General features: G+C 41.9%; 1 protein-coding gene and 1 long non-coding RNA gene across 4 annotated transcripts in view; one reads left to right on the top strand and one right to left on the bottom strand.

Moving 5' to 3' along the window:
• The window catches only part of WASF1 (WASP family member 1), an 87,275-nt gene extending 77,829 nt beyond the window's left edge, over positions 1-9,446 (top strand). For 2 of the 3 annotated variants that reach the window (XM_059842307.1, XM_059842308.1), the window contains exons 4-9: positions 1,039-1,192; positions 1,904-2,021; positions 2,822-2,994; positions 4,994-5,173; positions 6,419-7,056; positions 8,533-9,446. In XM_059842307.1, coding sequence (XP_059698290.1) covers positions 1,039-1,192; positions 1,904-2,021; positions 2,822-2,994; positions 4,994-5,173; positions 6,419-7,056; positions 8,533-8,690 — 1,421 coding nt within the window. In that variant the 3' untranslated portion in view covers positions 8,691-9,446. The remainder of the gene's footprint in view (positions 1-1,038; positions 1,193-1,903; positions 2,022-2,821; positions 2,995-4,993; positions 5,174-6,418; positions 7,057-8,532) is intronic. The other variant, XM_059842309.1, reaches the window with a different exon arrangement.
• LOC132325234 (uncharacterized) lies at positions 7,433-12,368 on the bottom strand. The gene is made up of 2 exons (XR_009485855.1): positions 12,089-12,368; positions 7,433-9,762 (listed from the first exon to the last, which is right to left on the bottom strand). It is a non-coding gene; the product is annotated as an uncharacterized LOC132325234 (long non-coding RNA).
• Positions 12,369-15,304: the final 2,936 nt, after the last annotated feature.

Raw genomic sequence — 15,304 nt, forward strand, 5'->3', positions numbered from 1 at the left:
TTTGTTATTTTAAAAAGAGCCCTAGCTAATCAAAAGATCTGCTGCTTTATCTAATGGAAGTGTCATGCTGGTTGCAAAGGTAGCTTTGAGGCATACCTGGACTTCACAGGTGCAGTAACTGAAGAGCAGGGAGGGAGAGAAATATGAGACTAAATAGGTATACTGTTTCCAGAATTAAAAGTGCAAAGCTTATCCGTTGTGGTCACTTTTCCATTAATTTTTATCTAAATTTTAATTAAATAGAAAAAACTCTTTTGAAATTGAGAAAGATATGTAGGCTTTACCAGGAGTGGATAAAAATAGTTGAAATCCCTGTTTAATGTGTTGTGTTCATGTAGTATTGTTTTCCTGTGGATCTTACATAAAGGTAATTGATTATTCCTAATGACTGTGCTTAAAAGTCAAGGTGGCTCTGAATTAGACAGAGAAGGCTCATGTTGATTAAACAGATTAAAAAGCATTTGACTATTTTCATGTGTTGGAACATAGAGTTACCTCCCATTAAGGCCCATTGATCTCAGTAGCATCAGCTTAAGTGATTTGCTGGTTTGCATCTCAGTGGGCCCTCAGTGGAAACTGCTGCCTACATGCAAGGAATGCAAAGTTTGGCTTGCTGATGCCATAAAGGTAAAATCTATACCTCAAGGCAGAGAGCAGTTTTTAGTAGCAAAAGGATTGTGAAATGGAGTTGGTAAGTGTTATTAGGTACTTCTGAACTACTGAATGATATTTTACAGCTACAGTATGCAATTTGTTGAATTACTTAGGAGAGACAGAGTTCTGATATCTATTTAGGTGAGAAAAATTTCCTGTGAATCTAAATAAAGGATAATGTGGTAGAACATTACAGCCATGTTTGTCACACAGTCTGACAATATCTTGCCATGGCAATAGTGCTAGATGAATCTGTATTTGCTGTAAAAGGCCCAAGATGCAAGCAGTATTGCTTTATATTTTAACCAACATTAGGCAATTCCAGATTAATCCAAACAAAATATATCTGGTGGGATTTTTTTAAATGGCAATATCCCCTTTCAGTGTCCCTGCAGGACATTACCATGAGAAAAGCTTTCCGGAGTTCCACGATTCAAGACCAGCAGCTGTTTGACCGCAAAACTCTGCCAATTCCTTTGCAAGAAACTTACGACATTTGTGAACAGCCTCCTCCACTCAACATTCTCACCCCTTACAGGTTAGTGAAACAAAATAATCAAAGACTATGTCTAGCTTATTTTATGTAATAGAGGGGATATATCCAGGCACTTTGGTCACGTGGAGTAGCACTTGAATATTTAAGGAGCCAGACTAGAGAACTATGAAGCTGCTGGAGGAATGAGAGCAGCAGAAGACATTGTAAGCATTGAAACTTTACTCCATTTTATTTAAATGTTAACTCAGTGTAACATGGTAGGAAAAAGTAGTTTTTAAATTCTGTATTTATTAAACCATATAACATACTTGGATGTGAAGAAATCAGACAGGCAAGTGTGTAGAAAGAAGGATCTTCAATGGAAATGGATAGTTTGCTGTCCCAGAGATTCAGTTTGAATCAGTAGCTGAACATAAGCAGCCACACAAATTTGCTCAAATTTTAACAGCAAGATTTGAGTTATTGGAGTGGGAGTTCTCTGATCTATGACACTCATGGTTTTTTTGTTTTGGTTTTTTTTTTGTCTGGAGCTTGTGTTAAAGTTATCTTTCTAAAATTAGGACTTTTAATGCCAGGAAAGATAGTAAAAAGTGTTGGTGCAGGAGGTCAATGATCACCTCTTTTGTGTTCCTCAGTAAAACATTTCAGGGTCTGAGATATATATTCCTTCATATGCCCAATGCTTTCTCTTAATGTTTGGATTAATGTCTTGTCAAATAAATAGTATGCCCTGTTTGTGTCACTGTATTTCAGGGATGATGGAAAAGAGGGTTTGAAGTTCTATACCAATCCTTCATATTTCTTTGATCTGTGGAAGGAGAAAATGTTGCAGGACACAGAGGACAAAAGAAAAGAAAAGAGGAAGCAGAAGGTACATATGTTAACTTTATATGGCTTCTCTTTGTTCCTTCCTAGAAAGGGTTTGCTTGCAGATATGGTGCTTTAGTAGCAATCCAGACTTGACAGAGCCATCTATTCAACTTAAGCTACTTGTATTCATTCAGTTCCACCAACTTAAACAAATAATAATAATAATAGCAGTAGTAGTAAAATAATATAGAAGGACCTAAAGCTTTCATGCTGTCTTAACATAACCAACTTTTGCCAAAGCTGGTAAGTATTCTAGCAGTGACTCAAAAAAGGAGGGGGAATACAGCAGGAGTGAAGAATTTCACTTGAGCACTTATTTGTAAGACAAAATTTTAACAATCTTACAGGTGAAAAAGCTTGAATGACATTCTAATAGATATATTTAAACTAGAAAGAAATTAATTAGTAGGAATAAAACATTTTGCCTATATTTTCTTAAAATTAAACAAGCACTTTTGCAAATGGTAATGGTACTTTTTTATTTGACCATTATTCTGTATGTTTCATTTGTAGTAGAGAAAGTAAATATGAGTGTCAGATTTATCATTTAATTTCAGACTTAGAATAAAAAGCTACTTAAACAGCTATTTTTCTCTATATTATTCAGGTTCTTCGCCACTAGTCTGGTGTTTCTGGCTCTTACAAGTCTTTCTGGTCTACATATTACATTTAGCCTGAAAGCAAATTTTTCTTGCATTTGAAATGAGATTGTTTTTCATAATTTTGTGGCTGATGTTTATATGCAAGTAATTAAAAAACACTGTCTCAGTTGTCAGTTTTTTTTGCACAACTCTCCTACAGCAGAAGAATCTGGATCGCCCTCACGAACCAGAGAAAGTGCCAAGGGCACCTCATGACAGACGGAGAGAGTGGCAGAAGTTAGCCCAAGGTCCAGAGCTTGCAGAAGATGATGCTAACCTCTTACATAAGCACATTGAAGTTGCTAATGGCCCAGCTTCACATTTTGAATCAAGGTTCCTTTTTGTTTTTTCTATCCTTTATGAAGTGTATTCATACTGCATAGTGAACATGCATGAGAAATGGTCAGTGATGAGACCCCACTGCTCCCCTTGAAATGCACTGGAAATCACTGATTTAGCTTAACCAAAACTCAGTTTTGAAATTCTTAGTGTGTCCTTAAAGGAGTAGTTACTATGTTGTTGTTTTTTCAGGGTACCATGTATCCTCATGGTATCCTTGAGGATGCCTGTCCTCTGCAGCTTGATGAAGGTGTAGTGTCACTGCTGCAAGCTTGCACCCAGGTGTGTTACTGCATTCCAGTCCTGACCCACAAAATCCCCATTGTTCCAGCCTCTTGATTTTTCTTAAGCAGACACTGCCGAGACCATATCGTGTGTGTGATGTGAACAAACGTCCACTTGGAACTCAAATGAGAATGCTGAGCTTCTCTTTACTCTTGAACAAATCCATGATTTGATTGACATTTCTGGTTATAGCCTTTTACAAAATCCAACCTGTTGAATTCTCATTTCACAGCGTGTATTTGCTGGTGGGTAAAAGTAGCATTTCACATGGTAAACACCTGCTGTGCTTATGCTTCTGGTCTTGGTGCAAAATCAAATCCGTTTTACCAGCCAAGAAACATCTAATAGCAAAGAGGGCTGACAAGTAATGTTAGGCAATTTGGGGATAAATTTTTGGTTTGGGGGTTTTGGGTGTTTTGTTTTGTTGTTTTTTTTTTTTTTTTTAATTGAAAAGTATTCATTGTCCTCCCAAAAACTGGTTAATTTTTTCCCTTATCTTTCTGTGGTCAAAAGCACACCATAAGAGAGTATTTTGTTTAGCTCTGTAAGGCCTTCAAACAAGCTCAGTAGTGATGGTGAGTAATTATGACAACTCTAAGAGAGAGTGTTTGTTGCCTGAAAAGTAGAAAAACCTGCTTGTAGAAAACTTAGCTCAATTCAGAATGGAAAATGTTCTCAGTGCATTTCACTCAGTGGGGTACAAGTTAAGTTATGGTGATTAGCATTTTTCTAGGAACTGCTTTATAGAATCTCTGTAAGCTGCTGTGTCAAGTCATTGGCAGAAACATCTGCTTTCCTGCTGTCCTTTTGTTATGTTTTAAGTTGGGTTCCACTTTAGACATGCTTGTTTTATATCCAGGACCCTGGCCTAAACCTTGATTATCTCAGTTCTAGTAATGCAATTATTAATAATGCTGAAGTGCTTGGGAGCACTGCATATGCAGAACATGTTGTTCAGATACAGAACAGCACCATACTTTGAAATAAATGAGAAAGATTTTCACTCCTGAAGAATTTAATAGGCTTAGATACTACAGTGATGGCAGTATGTGGAAATGTTGAGTGTTGCTCTACTTGTTGAAAAGTGTTCTACAAACACTTTTGCTCTGAATTTAACAGGATTTTTAAAAAAATAAAATTCTGTAATTGAATAGTTAATTAAAATTTACTAACTGATCAGATCCTTGAAGTGTGTCTAAAGTTGTCATTAACAAGTTGAATCATCTTTATTTAGTGCTAGTACTCAATAACAGATATTGATTGAGTCCTATGTCTATTAAAGCAGCAAGTTCTCTGTATGTATTGGAGTAAAGATCCTCTGACTGAAGTTCAGCTAAATTATTCAGTTGTAAATTCTACCATTCTCACATCAATGGATGTTTCATGAATGTTATAAAAGAAGAGTAGTTCTGATTGTATTGCGGTGTTTATTTAACTCAAAATAACGTGTCTAATAAACACTAAGGTCACCCACATACTGTAAAAACTATCTGATATACCTGTCAAAATCAAACCCTTGAGCTGCTAGAAGTAATAACAGGGAAAGTGGGATAAATTATTGAAGAGCCACACTGTATAATATGCAGCACTAGTGGAGAGAAGACGCTTGCATTCAGAATGAGACTGAAGTACAGAACAGTGGCTGAGGGCACTAATACTGACTCCTGCTAAAGGTGAAGTTGGATCATTTCTCCCTGTTTTTCTACAGATCTCAAGCATACGTGGACCACATCAACGGCTCGTATTCCCTTTCGGCCCTGCCCTACAGCCAGATGTCCGAGCTGCTGAGCAGGGCCGAGGAGCGCGTGCTGGTCAGGCCCCACGAGCCGCCGCCGCCGCCCCCCATGCACGGCGCCGCCGAGGCGAAGCCCGTGCCTCCCTGCGTTAGGTACGAGCCAGAGAGGCCACCTGCCATCTCTTGGGGCTGGTTTGGTTATCTACCCCCTGCTAATAGCTGTCAGCCTTATTTCTGTGCTGCCCCTGAATCCCAGGGGCTATGGCAGTGCCTGCAGGAACAGGGCCGCCGGGAGCTGGGCGGGAAGGCCGGCATCTAAATCCCATAGGCTGCTCTGGTGGAGACAGGCCTCAGCTTGCCACCAAGACTGCGACCGTGTTGCCTTCTGAGTTAAATGGCAAGATCAAGAACTATATGGAAAGTGCTTCTGTGAAATACGTTGGCATTTCAGGATGTAGCTTTGGAGTTTTGGAAATTTGTACAACTGAGATGTGTTTCAGCCTACATGAAAGGAAGAATATATCGCAGTAAGACAGCTGTCAAAACTATGTATTCATTGCATTTGCTAAATTGTAAGTGCTTCTCTCTCCCAAAGTGTTTTTTTTTTACCTACTTCTTTGTACCTTTTCAGAAGTGGATACATACATAGAATGTTTTCTAGAGGTGAAAATTTCTTTGTCACTCCCCTGTTTTTTTATACCAAAAGTCTTACTTTATGGTCAGGTATGTACAACTTAGAAAAGGGGATAGTTAATACAGATGGAATTGTTACATCAGCAAGATGTTAGTCTCTTGAAAAGGATGATTTTTACTGTTTAGGAGATCATACACAAAAATGCATAACTCTTTAGATTAATTTACCAGAACAGTTTAAAGAAATCTTCTGGTGGTCTTTCAGGAAAATTAAATTTCTGTTCTCTCTTGTTTCTTCAGTTCACCTATTTATTGTCCTGTAATGAGTATCTAGCATATAACTGTACCTCTGTGTACCCAGTACTGATGACCTTTGATAATAGTCTCACTCATTATGTCATCACACCTTAAATATATATTTTAGATTAACTTGTTCTCACTGTTTGCATTGTATTGTTTTGGTTTTAAAGTTCTGTGAATCAAAACTGTTAATCAACAGTTAATCAACTTGATAAAGATGCAGGTACACTGTATAAGAACTAGATTTGGTTAATAGCTGAATTTGAGCAGAGGTCTTTTGGAAACCTGTTGCAAGCTCCATACTGAAAATTAGACTTCCTTATTTATGAGGTGTGCACAAACACCCTGAAATCATGCTCTTAATGCTCTTTAATGCCCAGGTTTCTAAAGTTGCAGAAGTTAATCTATCACTATTTTCTCCACTTTCTAGCTCTAATAACTTTGTTCTGTTATTGGATGTTGCAGTTCTACTCCTGGCTTGGTAGAAAATCGTCCTCAGTCACCAGCAACAGGCAGAACACCGGTGTTTGTGAGCCCCACTCCTCCTCCTCCACCACCACCACCTCTTCCATCTGCTTTGTCGACTTCATCATTAAGAGCTGCAATGACTTCCACCCCTCCACCCCCAGTCCCACCTCCACCACCCCCTCCCACAGCTGCTCTGCAGGCCCCAGCTGTGCCACCTCCGCCAGCTCCTCTCCAGATAGCTCCTGGAGTTCTTCATCCAGCTCCTCCTCCAGTTGCTCCTCCCCTAGCACAACCCTCTCCCCCTGTCACTAGAGCCGCCCAGGTGTGCGAAGCTCTACCTGTTCACCCAGTTCCTCCACAAGCTGAAGTACAGGGACTTCCTCCACCACCCCCACCTCCTCCCCTGCCACCTCCTGGCATTCGACCCTCCTCCCCTGTCACAGTTGCAAACCTTTCTCACCCTCCTCCTGTTCTGCACCCTCCTCCCACAACCATTGTCCCTGGCCCTCATGCACCCATAATGCCTCCGTCTCCACCATCCCAAGTGATTCCTGCTCCTGAGCCCAAACGCCATCCTTCAACTCTTCCTGTGATCAGTGATGCTAGAAGCGTTCTGCTGGAAGCAATACGGAAAGGTAACGTTGGCTATTAAGCAGCAAAAAGAACAATCTCAGAAACCTGCTAAATACACATGACCTTGAGACACGGAATATTTCACATGTGTAAGAAGTTAGAGGAATGCATCTTAAGTCTGTTTCTGTTTTCTATCCCCCTACAGCATATGCACTGCCAAGTAGACAGGTTTTTTTTCTGTTTGTAATTTCACTTATCAGATGTTTAGTTTGGATGGCAAAACTGGTTCTCTGTGTAGGTTAGATTACAGAAAAAAGTACGTGTGTTTGTAGATGATCTGTGGAGATTATCTTTCCATTTCTGTTTACCTGCAAATGTAGCTATTTCTGATCATCTGCAGATTGTGTAGAAGACAAAAACATTTCACAGACTATTAGATAAAAGAGAAATGGCATCAATTGGCATTAGAATTTTGATCATCTATCACTGTATTACAAGATATGAGTAATGTTCAGAAATCATTGCTGAAGAACTTCAAGCTGTTGTATCTGATCTGGACACTGATCTCAGTGCAGTAGTGGAGCAGCCTTTGCATTGCAAGGTGCCCATGGCAGAGTGCAAGGGAAGGGCAGAGCTGCAGGGCAGTGTTTTCCTGATGATGTCATGAGGAGCTGTGTGTGCCAGCTGTATCTTTCAGCTTATGGTGCCCATGGCCAGGAAAATCCCCACTGGCATCAGAGCGCACATTGGTGTGTATTGCTGTTTGATGGTGGGGCGTCTTTCAGTAGTTAAGATCTCTCAAATGTTTCAAGTCCTACATTCTTTTTCTCTTCCCCTGCACTGCAGCATAGCACAGAATCTGTATGGTACTGTAATATCAGCAGATAGGCTATAGCATTAATTCAAAATATTTTTGTATGTCTATATGCACATGAATTGATAACATAATTGAAGTCTAAAGAAATGTTGACGACAGCTGAGTACAACAGGGGTGCATGAACATGCATAAAGAATGTCAGCAAAAGTGAGAAAATAGAGCCTGCTGGTATAATCTAGGTGATTGCTGAAAACACTTTTGACCAAACCATACCTAAAACACAAAGGCTTGAGTTACCACAGCTTTGATCTCCAAGTAATACTTTATCCCAAACCAAATCATTGCATGATAAAAAACAGAGTTACAAGAGGTCCTGTCTTGTTAGGATACTCAAATAGCTATAAACTTTCATTAAAAATAGGAATAAAGAGTCTAGAAAATGCAAGTAGCAAAAATGGCTTAATCACTTAGAGTGCTACTAAAAATGTATTTTAATGGAAAATCAGAACCGGGATACTATAGTAGAAGGACTCCAGATCTTGTCTGCCTCTGCAATTCTGACATTCTTCTCTTTAAAAGCTTGACAAAAAAGATTCTGTCTGAGCAGGACAGCATCCTGTGTATTCATTTTTGATTGCAAAGCATTCTGTGAATCGTGACCTAAATACATTTGCAGTGGTGAAGGAGGAGGGTGACATGTTTGTGCTCTGATGTTCTCCAGGTATTCAGCTCCGCAAAGTGGAGGAGCAGCGGGAACAAGAAGCGAAGCACGAGCGCATTGAGAACGATGTCGCCACCATCCTCTCCCGTCGCATCGCTGTGGAATACAGTGATTCAGAAGATGATTCAGAATTTGATGAAGTAGATTGGCTAGAGTGAAATTATTACCTTGCTGTACACTGCAAAATCGAATGCTAATGTCCATTGTGGTGCTTGTTCTTTGGAAGTTTGATGGTCATTTCTAGTGTTTTTTGTATTCTTTTCTTAACATAATTAATCCATGTTTTTCTACTTTTCAGTTTACAGAGAGCTCCTAGTGCATCTTCAGAACTAAATGTTTTACAGTGGCTTTTCTTACACATCTCTTTTGAAAGAACATACTTTGTTCCAATAGACCACTAAGTATTAAGCATGGGCAGCTGTTGGTAGAGTAGCAGTTTCAATTTTTTGGCATATCTTAACTGTGCACTTTGTGAATTTTAAGTTGATGAAGGCAACTGAGATTGACATTCCAAGGGCAACTGTATGTACTAATGAGCCTTATTCCACTTCTGATAGTGTTTTAAAACATTAAACCTAGCTATCAAAATATCACTGCCTCGATCACACCTGTACACTAAAAGTACATATAGTTAGCAGCACTGAACACACTGAAAAGCAAATGGATCTTTGGGGGGGGTTTATTATTGTTTTATTGTTGTTTTTAAATAATTATGGCCTTATTTGAATGTTTAGAGATTCCCCTTCCCTTCTTCCCTCCCAGGTACATATTGTGTGGTACTATTTTTGCCTGCATAATAAAAGTTTAAAGTTTTTTTTTTTTCCTTGTGAAATCTTTTGACTTAAACATGCTGTGTAACTTATGTAACTGTTAAAATAACAGTTTGATTTAATAAATGGTTCCTTTTAAATGTTCCTGGGTGTTCCTCATTCAATGAAGCCCACTTTTCACTGGTATACCTGAGAGGTCCTTGGTTTTCAGGTATTTAATCTGTGGTGTACAGAGGTAAAGTATTTTACAGTCAGTGTATCTTGAGGAGATGCAGCAGTTAAAATCACGATTGATGAAAGATGATTTTTAAAGTGCATGTTTTGCAAATCTTTTGTGTTTCTCTTCCCTGAAATAACTCCTTCAAGTCTGAGCACATAGTCAAAAGCCTGTTGAGAAGGGAAGTGTGAGAGGGTGCAAGAGCTCTCTTATCCTGTGATCTCGTTCCTGGAAGATGGAATGCTGTAATAGAGGAAAACAAGTCTTGAAAGTCAGATTGAGATTTCTGAAGGTGGAACATTAAATATTCTATGTGTTACAAACCAGTTTGCAGGGACATGTGGTTGTTAGCCTTCTCTTGGAATTGGGCAAAACTCCCAAGGGGTACACTGGGGTAAGAATAGTGTACAGCAACCCAGCTTCACTGTCACCATCTCAGCCTCTGCTGTGATTTTGATTGTGGCCTGCTATACTTAAGACTTTCAACTGCAACAGTAATGCCTTTGTTGGTTTTGTGGAAGAAAACATATTGTCACAATTTGTGAATCTGCATCTTTGTAACTATGGCTGCAGATCTGTGTGCCCTGTTCTCTCTGATAGTTTCTTCACAGTAACACCATCTGGTTTGTTCTGTTGTTCTCCATTGACTTCCCAAGTGCGTGTCCTTCTTAACCCCTCATTGTAATGGTAAAGAAAGGATGTCAGAGGCACTGCTGCATATTTGATGGTTTCCTTGGATTTCAGTAATCCTAACTTACCAAACCTAACTAACTTGTCTGGAAACTAAATGTGGGATCCTATTGATGCAGCTGTAAAGATTTGAGATCATAAAACAAAGTGCATTGTATGCAACCACAGCTCCCCTTTAACCAGGGACCGAGACCTGCGCTCCAGGCAGCTGAAGGAAGAGCCTGTCCCTGAATTTCGTGTCTAGTTAGTTCTGCCATTCACAAAATTACATTTCAACTGATATTTACACCTATTCCTTGCACAAGTCTCTATAAACTTCTGATTTTTCTGGTGGGTATCACAGAAAGCAGCCTACATTTTCATTTAAATGTAGTATGTCACTTAAATGCAGGAGCATTTCTGTACCCAGGCTCTAACCATTCGAATTAGAGCATCTCACCATCGTGCCTGCTTTGGTGGGTGTGCTCCGAGTGTGTCCAGGAACTGTGAACTGGATGTAACTTACATAAAGTGAAGAAAAAGGGAAAAAGTGAAAGCATAAAAAGCACCCTTATATTGATTGCTTTGTCTTGTAAGGTACTGCAGCTATCACATAGCAGACTTGAAGGTATTAAAAAAAAAAAATCCTTATTGACAAATAGTTGTTATTGATCTGTTTTGCTGTCCTGCTGATTAATAATATCCCTTCCAAGCCGGTACCCAGGGCAGACAAAGCACTCATTTTATATGACACAGTCACACAAAATAATGAACCTAGTCTGTGAAAAGTCAAGAGTTAAATTCAGTTAACATTTCAAAGGCAGGATTCTTGGCCTTCTGCCACCGCTACAGCTATCTGCCATAGCAACTGGTCTCCAGATAGCAATAGCATGATTCACTAGTAGCAAGAGGTGATTGTTGAATTTGAATATTTGTGTTTGTAGATCAACTCCCGAGCCATGCATTTGCAATCTCGGTGATTTGTGTCCCTCTTGCTGTGGTCTCCAACCGCCTTTCTTATTTGGTGGAATGCTGTGCAGAGGGCTGCTGGGCTCTTCATGCCTGTGATTAGATGTGTAATAGATTATTGATTGCTTTGTCTTGTAAGGTACTAAATCAAGATTTCTCTATTGAACTGTTTATGGAGTCTGTTGTTTACCTCTGTACATTTGCAGCAGCTGGTTAAAACCAAGGCTTGAAGTCTGACACAAGAATAATGTGTCATTAATGTTCCATATAAGTGAAGAGTAACCTTTGTCTTCACCCTTTTCTCAAACTGTAATCTGGGACAGTGAAGAATTATTTACCTCTCCTACTGAGAATTGGCAGGGCGGGGGGGGAAGAACAATATAAAATGCATAGAAGAAACAAAATCTGCTTGGTGGCAGCCAGCTAGGGAGGTGCAGAATTGGTCACTCAGGGATTTTATCAAAAGATAAAACAGTAACGATGCAGCCATCATGGATAAACCAAAAACAAATCAGTAAATGGAAGAGAACCAGGACTGAAGAAGCAAAAATTAAAAAGAGACATAATTCTGGGTGTTGGGTTTTTTTGTAGCAGTGTGATATGAACAGTAACCATTAAATATTAGATATTATTAAGGGATTATGTTATCTCCCAGAAAACTGGGATTTTGAAAGACCTTTATTTGATAAAATTATTCCTTTCTGCATGTTACACAGGCGTGCACTCCTCAGCATTTGGGTGGACACCGACACACCATTTTTGTCAGATGAATGCACAGACTAACTGTGTTCCTCAAAAGGTGCCCGGGGACCTGAGTGTGCCAGCAGGTACCTACAGTCCCCGAGACCTTGCAACAGACTCTTCAGGATGATGGAACTATCTTGGCTTGGATGCGGCTGCCACCCATGAAGTGCATCCCCACGGGACTTACCTGGGGCTGTGAGCCTTCGTCTGCCTGGAGGATGCAGATGGGAACAGACTCTGCCGTGGGCTGCCATACCTCAGTGTCCCCAGCCCATGGATCCCCACGGGAGGGGGTTCAGGACATGGTGCAGAAGCCCCTGTTTGGCAGGCGGGTGCAGCTTCCAGCAGCTTACCCACAGCAGTGCGGGCTACGGCAGCAGCCATGGCCCCGAAACCCGGCACTGCCCGGAACCACGGCAGTTCCAAGAGCAGACACGGAGGCAAGGCCTCAGCACAGGCTCTGCCGCCCAGGGCTGCATCAGCAACATCTGACAGAAATTCGACTCGAGCTCCATCAAGTGTCCGCTTTGTCTCCTCAGCTACAGGCCAGAATGAGTTTTATTCTCCCCGATTCTCTTTTGCAAACGGGAGCATCAAACACCAGGAAAGGAATCACAACCAGAGACCAGGGGCAACAGTGATCCCCCTTTTTGGAGCCTCTGCCAATTGTCCCCTCTCCTTTCCCCTCCTGACTACTTTTCGCACTTGAACGATTCTCCGGGGGGGTAGTCTGCCCACGGGAGACTTCCACACGCTCTTTGTGGCTGCAGCTGGGAGACACCTCCCTAATTCCCAAACTGCTTCTGGAGTACACCGCCAGCCCTCGGTAGAGGTGAGTTCCCTCCATCTGTCCTCTGAGCTGCCTGGGACTGCTCTCCCTTCCCTCGTTCAGCCCTAATGAGCTGGGTCGGGTTTAAGCGCTGAAAAAGTCGCAGGCTCCTGGCGGCTCGGGGATCGCTTTTTGCCAGCAGGCGTGCAGAGAGCGCTCCCGTGAGCCGGTGACTTTGCCGGCAGCTCGGAGGGCTCAATGAATGCCTGGCAGCTGCGGAGGAGCAGGCAGGGGATGGGGACCTCATCCCCACCCCAGCTGCTGCTGGAAGAGGACGCATGGCCAAACCCTCAGGAAGTGGGCACTGGGGTACAGAGCAGATACGGCGAGGCTTTTCCCCCCTGCCGCTTCCTGTGCCTGGAGAACAGGATTCTGCCACATTAGTCATTGCTCATGTTCCTCAGCTGCCAGCAACCCTTGACAGCAGCATCAGTAACAGCCTCTAAAGAAAATTGCATCCATCCCATTTCTTCTAAATTCTTATTTTTACCATATTTGCAGGCTCTGAGCAATTGCTCCAGCTACTTTCCTTTTGACAGCTGGAAGTGTCTGGGTACAGATCAGAGAAGTCATCAAGCAACTCTCACCAAAGGGGCTGAGTATTCCCGTTCTTACGTTTCTTTACCTGATGGTTCAGTAGCTTCACTTTCAGACCCAAGTGAGCTGAGTGCTCCCTACAGACAGGTCGTTCTCATTTGCCACCTCCCCCATTTTAAGGCCTTCAATGTCACATTGTTCTTTATTGCAAAACTCGTGACATTTTCGCAAAGTTTCACTGCAGTATCATTCCAAGAAAAGCTGAAAAAATACCTCCCTTTCATGAGATCTTGCCCTGTGCTTTAGCCACTTCTACTCCTCTGCAAGGCACTTCCTTCACCACAATTTTAAAATCTCAGAGCAGGTCTCCTTCTCAACCCACCCCAGTGCTTCCTGTGGAGCAAGATCCACACTCAGCGTCGTATTATCTCAGCTTGATCTTGCACTTCAGTATCAGCCAGAAATAACTCCAGAAACTGCCTGAGACTTCTAACCTTGTGAGAAAGTATCTCACAGCCTGGGTCTTGGCATGCTGGTGTAGTTTAGAAATTCCCTTTCATGCCAAGCAAATGCTGGAGGCTGGATTTTTCCCAGTTGCATTTTGGCAAAGCCAAAACCAGCTTGTAAGCATCAGCAGCAGGATACACAGCCCCATGCAGGGATGTAGGAGACCATCAAGCAGCCTGGGCAAGAGGCTGCTCCCCACACTGCAGCCCAGATAAGGATGCATCTTCTGGCTTTTAAAAGCACAAAGAAGTTAGCAATGCTCCCAGACAGGACAGGTGTTCCCCACAAGCCAGCATCCTTTGCTGGTCAGTAGGAATCCTGGCAGTAATTCAGCTGTGGTTAATTAGGAGAAAACATTAGGATAACTCCTTTGCTCCTGTATACTTTGTTCTCTGCATGATGGTTGTGCACCAGCACCCACCAGGGAAATTTCAGTGCCAATGATTATCTTTGGATGAATCAGAGGTAGAAAGAAAAACTCAGTCCCCGTTCCCACAGCAAAGAGAGCCCACCTCTGGGAGTGGCCAAATCTATCTGGGCTTCCCAGACAGCTCCTGGAGCTCACTCTCTGTAGATCTCTCTGATGGAGACCTCTAAGGTTACATGGAAAAGTTACCACCCTAAATCCCAGAAATTTTAAGGCCAGGCTTTTATGCCTCCTTGGATTTTGAAGTTTTCCACTGACTTGCCAGATCTCTTCAGCTTGCAAAATCCCAGGATGTGAGGTTCTCCTGAAGAACCTGCAAATGGGGGTACAGCCAGCCCCGTCCCCACAGTGTCCCCACAATGCTGACTCCACATCCCTTGAAACCAGGAGGCATTTTTGGGAAGATGTGTGTGGAAGCTCTGCCCCAGCAGTGGCCACTGTGGCCTCTACCACAAGACCTGAGAAGATCCCACAAGGGCAAGGTGAAGGGGCTCTCATGGCTGCAGCCCCATGTGACCACCACCCCTCATTCAGACATCACAAATTCCTGCTGGAGCACCCTCTTGTCAGCCACATCAGCTCCCAGTGTTGGCCAGTCAGTGACACCTGTAAGAAGTGTTTAGCAGAGGCCTGCTGGCAAAATATCACCCCTCCCAACACACATGGGAGCAATTACTTCAGGTTTTTAGTCTGTTTTAAGTAGTCCTCATATTGTCCATAAATTTCATTAGCTGGATTTATGTAGTCACTAAACTGCAGTATTATAGGCACAGCAGGAAATTATTTGCTGTTCTGGTGAAAATGAGTATTTCCTAGTTTTGTCAATGCAGGGAATTACATTATCAGGGAAATAATAACCAGCTGAACTGAAGGAGGGTTTGATTCATGGTAATTACTGATTATATGCAGATTACTTTATGGCTTTAATCCTTTGGTCTCCCACTGTTTGCTTGCAAAACCTTTAAAAAAAAAAAAGGCAGCGAGTATATGAGAGCCTTGTTTGTAAGGCAAATTACAGAACCTAATTTGTTGATTACATGAAAGGAAGCAGAGCTCTGCACAGACCAGGACAGCAGTGGGAAGAAGCCAGCAGAGAGCTGTGC

Source organism: Haemorhous mexicanus, chromosome 3 (genome assembly GCF_027477595.1).
Source record: "Haemorhous mexicanus isolate bHaeMex1 chromosome 3, bHaeMex1.pri, whole genome shotgun sequence".
NCBI classification, from domain to species: Eukaryota; Metazoa; Chordata; class Aves; order Passeriformes; family Fringillidae; genus Haemorhous; species Haemorhous mexicanus.